This window comes from Hordeum vulgare, chromosome 4H (assembly GCF_904849725.1).
Source record: "Hordeum vulgare subsp. vulgare chromosome 4H, MorexV3_pseudomolecules_assembly, whole genome shotgun sequence".
Classification (NCBI taxonomy): Eukaryota; Viridiplantae; Streptophyta; class Magnoliopsida; order Poales; family Poaceae; genus Hordeum; species Hordeum vulgare.
The window spans coordinates 557464075-557478123 of record NC_058521.1 but is presented as its reverse complement, the minus strand read 5'-3'; the positions used below and the strand labels follow the sequence as shown (position 1 = coordinate 557478123).

Below are 14049 nucleotides of genomic sequence, written 5' to 3'. Positions count from 1 at the left end.
CACACGCCTAGCTATGTAATATACCAAAATATTCTATTGTAGGCATATAAAAAAGAGACAAGAGTTAAAATTAATAATCGTTATACATCCAAATATATAAATCTCAAAATTCAAAATTATCAATTAAACATTTAAACTTATCCATATACCTGCTAACATACATCACACGATATACTACAGATAAAAACCAAAACCAACAGTTTCATCCACCCATCTACAAAATTGTATTTCATAATCTACTAATATATGAATCTGAATTCTCCACTAAGATAGGGGGAAAGATAGTAGTGCCTTGCCTACTGGTGATGCCATTGAGGAAGAGATTGGGGAGCATTCCATGGGAGAGGATGGGGAGTGGCCATGGTGGGTGGGGTCCAGGCACACGACCAGAGTGGCGGATCAACTAGATCTTGTAGGTGTAGTGTGGTGACCGGCACTCGCGAGGACACGACTAGCCACAATCAGGTTAGGAGTGGATGAAAGGAGCATGAGGAAGCGACAGGAGGGCCAAACCTTAGGTATTTAGTAGCAAGAGGGGGTGGCAGGGGTTATGTGCCAAAATTTTAGGATTCGTTTGTCCACTAGTTAATGGACCAGTAGTGATTAATCGGTATGGCAATTGATTACTCGGTATGACAAGTGATTAATCGGTCTAACTGACCAATTAATCGGCATGGCAAGTTAGCACGATGAATAGGTGTTATTCGATTCGATCACCCTAAGAATAGCGAGTAACTGGAAAGTTAACTGGTTAATCGGATAAATTCTTGAACAGTGGTATACACACTAGTACACGGAAGATGTGAGGTGCGCTAGCATCAACACGCGAGTCTCCTTTTTAGCAAATAAATGGTAAACATACGAAACAACGATTGTGAGAATTTCGTAACGAAACGAGCTGGCGACAATCTTCTTAGAAGAGAAATAATAAATGGCCATTACTGTTTTGGCATTTTGGCAATGCCATTACTATTTTTGCTGGCCGCGGTGCAGTGGCAATGTGACGCAGAGCCCGAGTGCACGCGGCGCCGGCACCCAGGGCTAACGGGCCCTTTGGTTTCTCGGACTACAAATGGGGGCGCTACCCACCACTCCCAAGCCGCCGCGGAAGAGACAGCGGAGGAGCCCATTATGGTCCACCACGGTCAAAGCAGAGGGAGCCCTGTCGCAACGGCTAGTCGTGTCCGATCCTCCCCTCCCCTCTCCGTCGAGTCCCCGTCGCGCCGTCCCTCCGATCCCTCTTCGCGCCCCCGCGCCGCCGAGGACCCAGCAGCCACGGCGAATCGTAAGTGATGCCAGCACCCTCGCCCGTTCGCCTTATCGATCTTACTGATTGACTGATGCGCAGCAGCACCGGCGGCGGGAGGGAAGCCGTTCTTGCAGGCTATGCCGACGGTCACCGAGGAGGCGCCGCCGCCGCTCCGTGCCGTCCAGATGGAGGTACTGGTGATTGCTGTCGATCCCCCCTTTTTGCGTTCATTCGGGAGTAATTCGTCTGATTTAGTGCATCTGGATTGAGGTGATTGCGGATGGGGAAATTTCAAGTTAGTTTTCCGTGCTATGGAGCCAAAGTTAGATAGGGGAACCATCTTGAGGTAGAAATGGGTATTCCTCGTGTGATTTCTAGTGAATAGAGGGGCTAGAACAGCGTGTTAGATGATGTTTCCTTTCCTTCCATACAAACTCACCTAATAGATGCAGCACGGTCAGAGACACCTCCATGAATTTTCTTCCCGTTACATTCAAGGGTACCGGAATCAGCAGAGTGAACATATTTTTCTTCAGGACGTTGCTATGTTGGCGTGGGATTGCCTCAACCGAGATGATGATGATGAAGAGCTCCTGAGATTACTGGGAAATCAAACTCCTCTGCGAGACTGCCATGCCTTCCTTGACATTGGAGGTAAGAAACTTCTTTTTACGAAAATTGTTAATCTGTGTGCTATATTACTCCTGAATGATTTTATTAAAGGAATAGGTTACTTGTGTCAGATATCACCTGCGCGGAGACACTGGACCCGGAGGAATCTCGGGAACCGAAGCGGCGACGCGTATTGGAGTATCCTTCTGAGGTTAATCAGCCAGATGGTCGAGATCATGAAATGGGTTCTAATTTTGTCACATCTGAGGTGGTCCACTAGTAGCTGGCCATGTTCTAAGTTCGTCTCCTTTATGCTTCGCTATTCCTTACACTATTGCTTCCTTTCTCAGGTAACAGAGACTTCACTGATTTGCACTGATGAACCACAGAGCTTAAACTGGGATATGCAGCAAGATTCAGATATTTTAGGTCAGTTTGTCCTTTTACCATACATGTCTTATTGTCCGACAACTGCCTACTGCCATGTCATGCCTTTTCTATTTGCTAATTTGATATTTTGCTATCAGATATGATAAGTTCCTTATCATATGGTGCACCCTACGAGCCATCAGATAATCAGTTGGAAAATTACTCTGATGGAGCTACTGTCTACTACACGCCTGATCAAATGTTGGTTCCTATCTGGTTCCATTAAAACCAATTTGCTTTAAGTTCACATTTTTTTCAATCATGACAAGTTCATCTTTGTTTTGTAGGACTCCTAGCCAGGAGAGCGTTACATATATGGATTATCAAACTGATATGCCAGGTTCGTGCACAGCACATTTTCTATATCATCTTTGGAGATCTAAAAAAAATCATCAGATGTTTCTGTCAGAGTTTCCAGTCTATGCATGTTTCACCATATTGTCAGTATTTGTCCTCGGAATTCTTGTAAATATGCATGTTTCTGTTATGTATCTTCTGTACAGTTGGATTGTGGTGCACTTGCCATTGGTGCAACTTGCTGTTGTTTGACAACAATAGTGCCTTGCTAAAACAACTGTTACTTGTTCTATCTATCTACGACAGGTTCAAGTGAGATTGCACCGGCGACAGAGAATATCATAATGCAGGAGACTAGCAAACTTTCTGTGCTAAAAGTATCTAAAGGTATTTCAGTTTTTCACAATATCTTATTGTTCACACACCTGAATCTCTATTTCGTATGTTGATCATTTGGCTTTGCTTCCTTATTAGGAGGAAGCTCGATGATCAAGATGAAGCAAAATTTAACTACATTTATGACATGTCCTTTTACCCTTATAAAACCATATTGGGAAGAAGGAAACATCACTCTGAAGGATATAAATCAGCTAATCCATGCTCCTCCGAAGCAGCCTCCAGAAATCCTGGGAATGTCAGCTTTTTCTGGCAAGCCAGTCATTGGCAAGACCAGAATCAGAACAGAAGGGGGTAAAGGCAGCATCACAATACTAAGAACGAAGGGCTGAGGATGCCAATATTGGGAAGAAGGAAACATCACTCTGAAGGATATAAATCAGCTAATCCATGCTCCTCCGAAGCAGCCTCCAGAAATCCTGGGAATGTCAGCTTTTTCTGGCAAGCCAGTCATTGGCAAGAGCAGAATCAGAACAGAAAGGGGGTAAAGACAGCATCACAATACTAAGAACGAAGGGCTGAGGACGCCACAACTTATTTAACAGGCCATTCCCTCGATTGCTTTCAAGAATTTGGTCTTCTTGTGCAGGCCTCTATAGCTTTTAATTTTTCTTGGTCACAATTGTGCTCCATGTGTTCAGAGTTACCATGGATGGTTAACCCTTTTTCCAAACATCCAGCATTCTTCTTGTGTGTTTTAGTGGCATGCGGCTAATGATGTATGCGGAAATTTATGTTCAGAGTGCCATCTGGCATTCCTTCCTTAAGTTCATTTGTATACAGTGTGACAACCCCGACATTAGTTGTTTAAGATTAAGGTAAAAATACGGTCAGAAGCACAGAAAACTATACTCTTCATAATTCAAATGCACCTCACAATCTATCCTATGCAGAGAAAAATCGTCACAATTCACATGCACCTCACACCTACGTGGCTAGTTGGTCACCCTTGACAATACAGAGAAACTCGTATATTGAAGATCCCTGGTTGATGCATTAGTTATTTCGCCACCACTCATGCAGAGTGAAGTAGGAGTTGGCGCCTGGCTTCGGTTAGATTTTGTTTTTCTACAAGCAAGCAAATACAGAGTTGGTCCGTTTATAAGGAAACCTACGTCGAAAACCAACAAAACATACCATGGGGGCCAAAACAAACATAGCACCACCACCTAACATGACCTCGACGTGGAACGATTGTAAGCAAGATCTTTAGAGACGCCTTCAAGAAGGAAAAATGACACCCGAGGACACCGCCATCACCGGCATCGACTCCCCGTCGATCAATAAGCCCGAGTCTGACCCGAAGTAAACACTGGACCTAGTTTTGAAGCCCGAGCCCAGCTCGAACACAAAGCCCAACCCGGCCCAACCTGGGTTTTTTGGGCCGGGTTCGGTCTTTGTGTTCGTGCCGGGTAGCCCATGCCCAGGTATACTGCAAACATCAACAACGACAAACCAAAAATAAAACCGCGAACAAAGCATGTCGTCAAAGTTCACAGCGACGCGACGAACTAGGACCGGGGAACTTTGGGATACGTGACCGTCGACATTGGCGCCGCTTTCCGGTCGAGCAGGGACCTCCTCGACGATGCTATGCCACTTGTTGCACGCTATCTGGATCGTCGACCAGCTGTTCGCCATGGCCTTCTCGCCGTAGTCCATGTGGATGTTGGCGAAGTCGGGGTCGACCAGCTTGCGTTCGTCGAACGTTGTTTTGATTCTCCCCAAGTACGTGTCGGTATTCTGATTCGCGTCGATGATTGGGTCGATGCTGACGGTCTTCCACGCTTCGGCAAGGCACTCGTCTTCTTTTGACATCCACTTGACGCGTGGTTTGGCTAGCTTTGCGTTCGTCGCCCGCTTTCTCTTCCTTCCCTTCTTCTTCAGCACTGGTTCCGGTTCCACCACCACCGCCTCTTCCTCTCCCTCCTCCTCCTCGACGTCGTCGAGCTCGTTGTTAATGTCGCTGGTAGTGTCCATTGTTTCGTCCTGCACGCCAAACTTCGTGTGCTATGCAGCAGCGACGGAGCCGCTCGTGATGATCTCGTCCATGTCGGCGTCGGTGTAGTTGAACTGCAGCGATAAAGTGGACGCGAATAGAAGGACACCACGACGTCGAGACGGTGCAGGCGAGGCTGCTGGAGTACGCCGGCGGCGAGTAGTTGTACCGGGTGTTGAGGTCGTGCTGAACGCGGGGTGAGGGAGTGCGCGGGTCATGGCCGAAACGGTGGGGAAGGAACGTTGCGGCGCGCCATGTGGGAAGGTGGTGTTGGGATTGAAGTTGCCATGTGCGTCGCCTTTGGAGTAGCCAGGCGAGGGCACGTACCCCCAGGGCGGCATCGTCGGCGAGAGTGTGGCTGGCGCAACGCCCTGGCGACCCCTCCATGCGGCATGCGGGTTGTGGCCAGGCGGATTCATCATTCCCCCGCGGGATGCCTCTTCCTGATCGACTGTAGCCGCTGCTGCTACGTCCCTGATCTTCTTGGCGTCGAGCCTCCTCCGCCGGTCTGTTGTGACCGTCTCCCGGCGCGCGACTTCCGCCCTTAACTCGGCGTCCGAAGCGCCCGACGGTCTAGGCATCGATTTCCTCGGCTTCCTCTGCTTCAGCTGGCTGGAATCGGCTGCGGTGGCGGGGCGAGGGAAGGTGTACTTCTTCTTCAACGGCATGGCGTCCGGATGATAGGAGCGAGAAGAATGGTGGGAGGAGAGGCGGAAAAACGGAGAGAAAGGGAGGAGGAGGGGGAGAAAACGACGGGAATGGCCCGGCTGTCACCGACTGAGAGGGCCCGGGGGGGCTGGGTTCGGCGGGAATGGCGCGCTTGGCTTTTCGCTTCGGCTGTCGCTCCCAGGCGCCACCCAGGGGGGGCTAGGTTCAGCTCGGGTTCACCGGCTGTTATTTTGGCCCGAACCGACGCTACAACGAGGAGTTAGGAACGCGACTACCGATTTTTGCACCGCCGACGGTAAAAAGGCGCCCTGGGAGGCCTGTTGGGGGGGGAGTGGAGATGCTCTAACACGCCTGCTTGCTAATCGTAGGCAGAGGAGTTTTGAGCTTCAGAAAAGTGGTGGGGAGCATGATCGGATGATCCCGACGCTGCACCGGACACAGACGGGCCGCCTGCTGGTATGCCTGAGGAGTACAAAGAATCTGGAGTTGCATGGCCGTGGGACGATGGATCTGAGGATGAAGACGACGTGTCATCTTGCAAGATGAAGCGTCGTCGCATGTGAGAGATTCCGACGGGAAATGTACTATAACATGGTTTGTATCCTTTTTTCATTTGTTTGTATTTAAATAATTGTAGTTGGTAGTTTTTCTAATTATAATTATTTAGATATAGAGAAAATAGAATATACGCAGACCATAGCTAGATATCGGTGATTAGATCACTCGTAATAAGTATTTCGGGAGTATTTGCACCCTGGGATCGAAACGGATTTATGAAAGACAAAAAATGTATTGATTGTAAGACCATTTGCAGGGCCGGTCCTGACTTTTCCGAGGTCCGGGGCGAACTTGAAAACTGGACCCATAAGGACATACATAGTGAATAATTTCATTCGAACAGAATTATATCACAAAATTTTATCTGATTTCAACAACTAAACAATGGTACTAAGAATTCATTAGCAAATACGACCGCACAATGGACATGGACATGGACATGGTAAAATTCTGACAAACAACAGATTAGGTTATAGTATACTGGAAAGGAGGAAGGACACCTGAATCGTTGGAGGAGCCAAAATTAAATTAGCAATACAGAGATCAAATAGAAAACAGACTGAACAAATGTAGGGAGCTCATAGGACGTGTGTACTTATATGTAGGGAGCTGTAGAAAAAAAAGAAGAGAAATACATTAGTAATAATGAAAAAAAAATATGGGTAATCAAAGGGACTAGTCATAATTAGTGCTAGGTGCTTCGAAAGAGGAGCATAACGGAGAACGAGAAGACAGGCGAGGGGAGAAGAAACAGCGGCTATGGCTGGTTAGATCGATGAAACCTGAAGCTGGCTACTCTCACGATCCATGTGCTGAGTAGGGAGTGCTTCTATTCTACTGAAAAGAAATGATTGGTTGAGCAATAAAATGATGGGCTGCATATCAATATGTCATGCGTACCACACAAGTTAGGGCCCCTCATCGGGCTGGGTCCTAGGACGTCGCACTTCTTGCCCCTACCCAGGGCCGACCCTGACCGTTTGTTACCTGAAACATAACCTGCAGCAGGTAACCCCGAAATCCAGCGACCTTTGCGTTTTCTCCGTTGTTGCCACCCGAATCGACGACTTTCGTACATAGTGGCGGAGCTAGACAGAAATACATGTGTTTGGGGGAGGCAAAAGGTAAAAAAAAACTTATCAAAGCCCTTACATACTTTTTTTTCTTCAGAAATTGGTTTAATGTTTGGGGGGGGGGGGGGGGAGGGGGGCACAGCCCCCCAGGAGCCTACATACCTTCGCCGTTGTTCGTACACCCGTCGATGGAGATCCAACTGGCAACCTAACAAAATTGACACAGTTTGATTGCTGAGTAGCAGTATTCCGTGGGCACTTCGTTTCAAATACTACTAACTATCTGCTTACCCCAAAGTAGAGCATCAACGGTAGGAACGTCCACCTACACAACACATAAACACATATGAGAAATCCAGTGAGAATGCCTTGACGCCGATGACCAATCACCTTCCCCTTCTTCATGCTGGAGGATCCCGAGCTCACCTCTGTGGCCGATCTCACTCCCTTCTCCCCTCTCCACCATTGCACACCGAATTTTTGGGTAGCAATTTCACTTTCTGCCCGTAACTTACCCCAACAACGATTCATCCAGCATGGCGTCCCACGTGGCACTGCAAATCACTCAAACGGCCTTCACCAAGTAGTCCGAAGTCTGAACCCCGGCTGCCAAACCCAAACCTGGTCTAGGGGGGAAAGTAATATGGTTTAATTAAGTTAGGCGTTAATTATAGTATAAAATAAAAAGATTTGGGGAAGAATTGTCCAAACCTGATATTTTTCTTTTTGCGGTATCAAACCTGATAGTTTTAGGGGCTTAAAGGTACTTATCTCGGATAAGAGTAAAATGCATTGTTGCCCCCTAAACTTCGTTGGCTAGGACCAAAACAGTCCTCAAATTCACAAAGTGTATCAATGCAATCCTTATACTTGAGGATACCGACTCAATACGGTCCCCAAACTTGAAGCACCAATCCTAAGATACGATTGCACATACAATTTGCGTATTCAGTAACCCATCAGACATGCCACATCAACCGGTCCGACTCTCCATACACGTGGGACCCACTTGTTAGTGGGCGAGACAAGAAAAATGACTAATATTGACGTGCAATGTGAGTCGAACTAGCAGACCTTGAGGTTGGCGTAATGCACTCGCGAGCTGATTAACTAAACCATCGTTCATTGTTGCTTACTAAAGAGATGCAACTTTATTCTCTCAACGAAAAGGAAAATTAAATGAAAGTCACCTGAAATGAAAGTCATATACGCGTACGTTGGCATGCCCTCGTGGCCGCATGTTCGAATACCTCTTTTCAAGCTATCATTTTGTTATTCTTTTTCGCGCCCACTTACATGTGGGTCCTACAGAGATGGAGAGAGGGGCCGACTCACATGAAATGCCGAGTTGGTTGTTGTATACATGAATTGTATGCACAACTGTATCTCAGGACCGATGCTTCAAGTTCGGAAACCATATTGAGTCTGTATTGTCAAGTATGAGGACCACATTGATACACTTTTTGAGTTTGAGGACTGTTTTGAACCTAGTCAACAAGTTCAGAGGGCAACGATGCATTTTACTCTCTTGGATAAACACAAAGAACAGTGGATTATATGTAGGCTGACTTGTACCCTAGGCCAAATCAGACATTTTTTTGTATACTAGCAAAAGAGCCCGTGCGTTGCAACGGAAGAGAAAATAACACACGCTGTGAACGTAATATATTTTCACATAACATCACATTTGTGTTGCCGACGATGACCTTAGTGCTCATACAACAAAAAAACGCGTTTGAATGTACAATCACTCGGAATAAGATGAGAAATAGGTTGTTTCTCCCCATGAGGTTTTCCAAAGGTGTGCATGTGTGGTTAACGATGGTTTTCTTTCCTCTCAATTTGGTTTTAATTTAATGGATGTTTATTGCAATTCGTACCGTCGCCGGAAAGAGAGAAAAAAGAAGGATTGTGCACTACAGATTAAGTTTGCACCAAAAATAATTTTAAGAAGTATTCAACAGCTAAAAATAACATCCTATTTAGATTCTACATGTTTTTTTAATCAAATTTCATATATAACATGTTAAAATCGGAGTTACGGTTTAAAAGATATGAATATTTTTGTTTTAGATAAAATATGGATTGATTAACTGAAAAGTCAGGGTTTTTTTCGTTAAAATAAGAAAAACGTTTTGACTGACTAAAAACGGAGGGCGGGTTAATTACCTGAAACATCAGGGGGTTTTCTGAGAAAAGCGAAAAACGATTCGTTTTCTGACTTAAATCCGGACTGCGGGTTGATTACCTGAAACATCAGGGGGTTTTCTGAAACATTCAGAAAAACGATTTGTTTTTCTGACTTAAAACAGGACTGCGGGTTGATTTCAGCAAACATCAGGGGCTTTTCTGTAAAATAGCCACGACGGACGACAGAAGCCTTAGACGCTTTATTATTAGAGAGAGATAACTAAGATTGGTAAGACAAAATTACCAGATCTCAGGCCGTGTTGCTGGGTGCCTGGGGAAGTGGGCCCTAGCTGCCCGTGTAATCAAACATGTTTCTCCAAAATTCGCTTGATTATACTCATTCTCTATTGAAATAGTTTCTCCTTTTTTTGTGCATATACAGAATTGCCACATTAACATGTGAAATCCAAATCAGTATCTAGGCTTTCAATACGAAGACTCATCATATTATGTGTGGGGCATATGAGTTTTAGGCTTTTAGATGATATATGTATATGTGGGCATGAGTAGGAATTTTGTTTAGAAACCAGTCCTAGCCTAATAGGCCAGTCATATATACAGGATCGCGCTATTCGTCATCCAGGATGAGGAATGATTATTCTTCATACCTTCTATTTTACCATTAATGTATAGTTTTTTTTTTGTTATTTCATACCTAGAAAGAGAACGTAAGAAGATATTAAATCGCCATAAAAAAAATTTATGCTATATAAAGTTACGAACGTAAAAACATAGTGTAAAATGCATTTTTTGCTGGCCTTCTCATATATTTGTTTTGTTTTTTATGCCAAATTTTACATAATGAGTCAATATGCAAGTAACTATTTGTATACAAACATGGTCAAAAAAAATATTTGTATACAAAACACAATTTATTTATGAAACAATCGTAAGATTACCTCAGATGAAGAATAACTCATTCTGCATCCTGGATGATGAATAGTATTACAAAAAATAGATTGTCAAGACGGAAAAATAGGTAAATAGTAATACCCAGTTTTCCATTTATTTTGCATAACTTTGTACTTTTTTGAAATGATGATTTTATATACTCTATATCAATATGTCAAATGTATCCCACGCTTTTATGACCTTTTTTGATTTAGTGACGTGTTTATCGTGTATTTCTACATTTCAGGAGCATGGTGAAGCCGGGTCTACACTACTGGCTGCGCTGAGAGGTAGGCCTATGCTTCCTCTCAGTGCTAGCTTGCGTAGGAGTGTCAGTCTACCTCCTGTGGAGGTACGAGGGTACGAGAGCCCACCGCGGGACCGAGGTGGCTCAACCAGGTGCTGAGGGCGGCGAGAGGAGCCCTGGGGTAGTGTACGATGGTGAGGTGTGGCGGCCGTACCTCAACGTGCACGTCTACTGACTTTTGGCATATAGGGCATCGAGCTTCCTGTTCTTCATCGTGTTCACGGTGATTATAGGGCATCGAGCTTCCTGTTCTTCATCGTGTTCACGGTGATCATCGTGATATCGCGCAGGCACACTATTTTATATTTCTACACTGAGTAAGTGTCTTTTTCACTCCTTCTTCGAAGAAACATGGTCTGCTTAATTAATTGGTGCTTCCCATTTCTTTTTTTTCTTTTTTTGCGGGAAGGTGCCTCCCATTTCATAGTTTGATGATCCTCCAAAGAAAGTAAAAATATGGTCAAATGCATCCGTAGATGGTAGTTTCTTCTACTCCCTCCGTTCCGAAATATAAGACCTTTTAGAGATTTGACTATAGACTATATACGGAGTAAAATGAGTGAATCTATACTCTAAAATATGACTACATACATCCGTATGTAGTATATATAGTGCAATCTCTAAAAGGTTTTATATTTAAGAACGGAGGGAGTACTTGCCTATTGTCCAACTTGCAGCATGCGTAGCGTTGCACAATGCGGCGTGGCGCTGGTGAGTGCATCTGCTACGCGGGTAACATGATTTTTTGTCTTTTGATTGATGAAATTGCGGGTAACGCGTAGCGAACAAACTCGCAGCCGCTAAGATAATGACGCGATGGGCTGGCCCAATAGCGGCGCTAGTCTCTTGCCGCTAGGCGCTCGCTTGGCATGTTTTTTCCGTGGCGCTTGCTAAAAAAATAGGTGCTGGTTCGGAAGAAGAAATAGCTACAATTTTCTTTGATCAATATTCATAAAAATGTTCGTGAATTAAAAACATCATGTCTACAAAAAATATTCATAAATGCTAAAAAATGATCACAAATTATAAGAATTGCTAGAATTTTAAAAATTATTTTTTAAATGTTCGTGCATATTTCCAAAGTTTTTGAAAATGTTTGCATATTTAAGAAAACACGAAAAAATGTGAAGAAAAAGTCTACACTGCTCCAGCACATATAGCACCTGGGTACTCGTATGGTCGAATGGTAAGGCAGTATGGACGGAATAGAATTCTCAGGGAATATGATAGTTTTCATACGGCGCGCCGGTCGTCCCTCACGCACGCGGGCTCATGCAACATTTTTCTATCCGCACGCTTCGCTGATCAATGGATTCAACATTTTTCGTCTAAATTTGTTGTAACCAGCGTTATTTTTACTGCAAGCCTTTTCTTTTACTACATTTTGTTCCAGTATAAAAGTTGCATATACGTTTGGTTGCAACTCCAGTTCGTCGGATTTTTCATTACAATCGATGTTTTTTACTTTTGTTACAACCGTGTTAATTTTTGCTACAACCGGAATCATGTTTTGCTGCAACCGTTCATTAAAAAAGTTGCATACACGTCACATAAATATTTGTTACAACCGACGTTTGACTTTTGCTATCACGTACCATCAGCTTTGCTTTTTTGCTACGATCACGTAGATATTTTTTTACTACAAATTTGTTTTTTGTTGCAATCGTTGAAAAAATTGCTGCATTGCATCGAAATTTTGCTGCATAGGGGAAACAATGTTGCATGCGGATTCAATGGTGCGGACGTGCGGGGTTTGGTGGATCGTACGGCCCGCGCGCGGCCGGCCGAAAGTTTGGGCTGGCGCGCGTTATCTGCGTCGGCGCGCCGGCCCAGATTTTCAGCCGGCCGCGCGCGGGCCGCAGGATCCACCAACCCCGCGTCGTCTGCACCGTTGGATCCGCATGCAACATTTTCCTTCCTATGCAGCAAAATTTCGATGCCATGCAGCAATTTTTTCAACGGTTGCAACAAAAAATAAAATTTGTAGCAAAAAAAAATATCTACGTGATCGTAGCAAAAAAACGAAGCTGATGGTATGTGGTAGCAAAAGTCAAACGCCGGTTGTAACAAAAATTTACGTGATGTGTATGCAACTTTTTAGTGAACGGTTGCAGCAAAACATGATGCCGGTTGTAGCAAAAATTAACACGGTTGTAGCAAAAAGTAAAAAACATCGATTGTAACAAAAAATCCGACGAACTAGAGTTGCAAACAAACGTATATGCAGCTTTTTTACTGAGACGAAATATAGTAAAAAACCCTTGCAGCAAAATGACGCAGGTTGCAACATATTTAGACGAAAAATGTTGCATCCATTGACCGCAGAAGCGCGCGGATGGCAAAAATGTTGCAAGGGCCCGCACGCGCCGGGGGCGACTGGCGCGTCGGTTCGGCCGGCGCGCGGGTGGGAAACGATTCCCAATATGATACTACCATTTTGGTTTTTATTTTTTGGAGACACAGCTACCCCTTTGGTACGCAGTGCACACCACTCCCAGCAGCTTGTACAGTAGTAGTTGGCTGGCCCATGTAGTGTTCTTTATTGGACCGGTTTGGAAAGTTTTTAGATGCTTCTCGTTCTATTTATTCTATATTTTCTCTCCGACTGTTTTTTATTTTTTTCGCATATTAATTTAATACTTTTACTTTTTTCAAAATTCGTGAACTTTTAAAACTTATGAAAAAAAATTCAGTTCAATAATTGATTTCAGTTGCATGATTATTGTATAAAACCGTCAACGTCCAGCAATGATATCTTATATTAAATTATTTTTATTTAATAGACATAATAAATTATCTATAGAAAATTAATATGGTATTTAAAATACACATAGAGGAAAAAAGAAGAAAGGATCTTGATCCTAGGGTTAATCATTTTTTGCTAGTTGATGGAAACAAATACAAATTGGTGGTTTCAAGGTGATCTAGTCCGTAAGAAGGGGAAGGTAAAGTTGTTCTTTAATTTGTGAACATTGTTTCAAATTCATGAACGGTTTTTTGAATCCGTGAACATTTTTAATTCCATCAACAATATTTTAAAATTTGTAAACTTTTTAAAATTCATCATCACTTTTAAATATATGAACGAGCTATTCAGACTTATAAGATTATCCGGCTATGCTACCTGTTGAATTTGTTTTCACATTTGAGGGTCTGCTATCTGCTGCTTATTCCGTGTGTTAGTAGGTGAAGTATGCTAGCGTTCGAACTGGGCCATCCGAATAAGGCTACGCATTAGCACCCAAGGGGGTTAGTCTATGGCCCTGTTTGGAACCACTGAGATTATATAATCTAGTTTTTATAATCTATTCTGTTTTCAAACAGGACAGATTATGATGTAGATTATAAAAACTAGATGGACAGATTATTAAAAACTCAT

General features: G+C 43.8%; 1 protein-coding gene across 3 annotated transcripts; it reads left to right on the top strand.

Moving 5' to 3' along the window:
• The first annotated feature begins 1093 nt into the window (after positions 1-1093).
• On the top strand, positions 1094-3750 carry LOC123447001 (protein XRI1-like). 3 transcript variants are annotated; one of them, XM_045123553.1, is made up of 10 exons: positions 1094-1285; positions 1349-1440; positions 1786-1903; positions 1993-2129; positions 2212-2290; positions 2389-2491; positions 2578-2630; positions 2894-2974; positions 3062-3148; positions 3338-3750. In XM_045123553.1, the coding sequence occupies exons 1-10, from the start codon at positions 1132-1134 to the stop codon at positions 3469-3471; spliced, it is 1038 nt and encodes a 345-aa protein (XP_044979488.1). In that variant the 5' UTR covers positions 1094-1131; the 3' UTR covers positions 3472-3750. The 3 variants fall into 3 exon arrangements, with proteins under 3 accessions (XP_044979488.1, XP_044979487.1, XP_044979485.1); XM_045123552.1 differs by having other exon boundaries at positions 1095-1285; positions 1352-1440; positions 3062-3432; XM_045123550.1 differs by having other exon boundaries at positions 1095-1285; positions 3062-3432.
• Positions 3751-14049: the final 10299 nt, after the last annotated feature.

What these genes read in the sequence shown, in the direction of transcription:
- LOC123447001 (XM_045123550.1), top strand. Translation starts at nt 1,132, where the DNA reads ATGGTCCACCACGGTCAAAGCAGAGGGAGCCCTGTCGCAACGGCTAGT. An exon ending in TCCGTGCCGTCCAGATGGAG is followed by an intron (nt 1,441 to 1,785) that starts GTACTGGTGATT and finishes ATTTTTCTTCAG; the next exon opens with GACGTTGCTATGTTGGCGTG. An exon ending in TACTACACGCCTGATCAAAT is followed by an intron (nt 2,492 to 2,577) that starts GTTGGTTCCTAT and finishes TTTGTTTTGTAG; the next exon opens with GACTCCTAGCCAGGAGAGCG.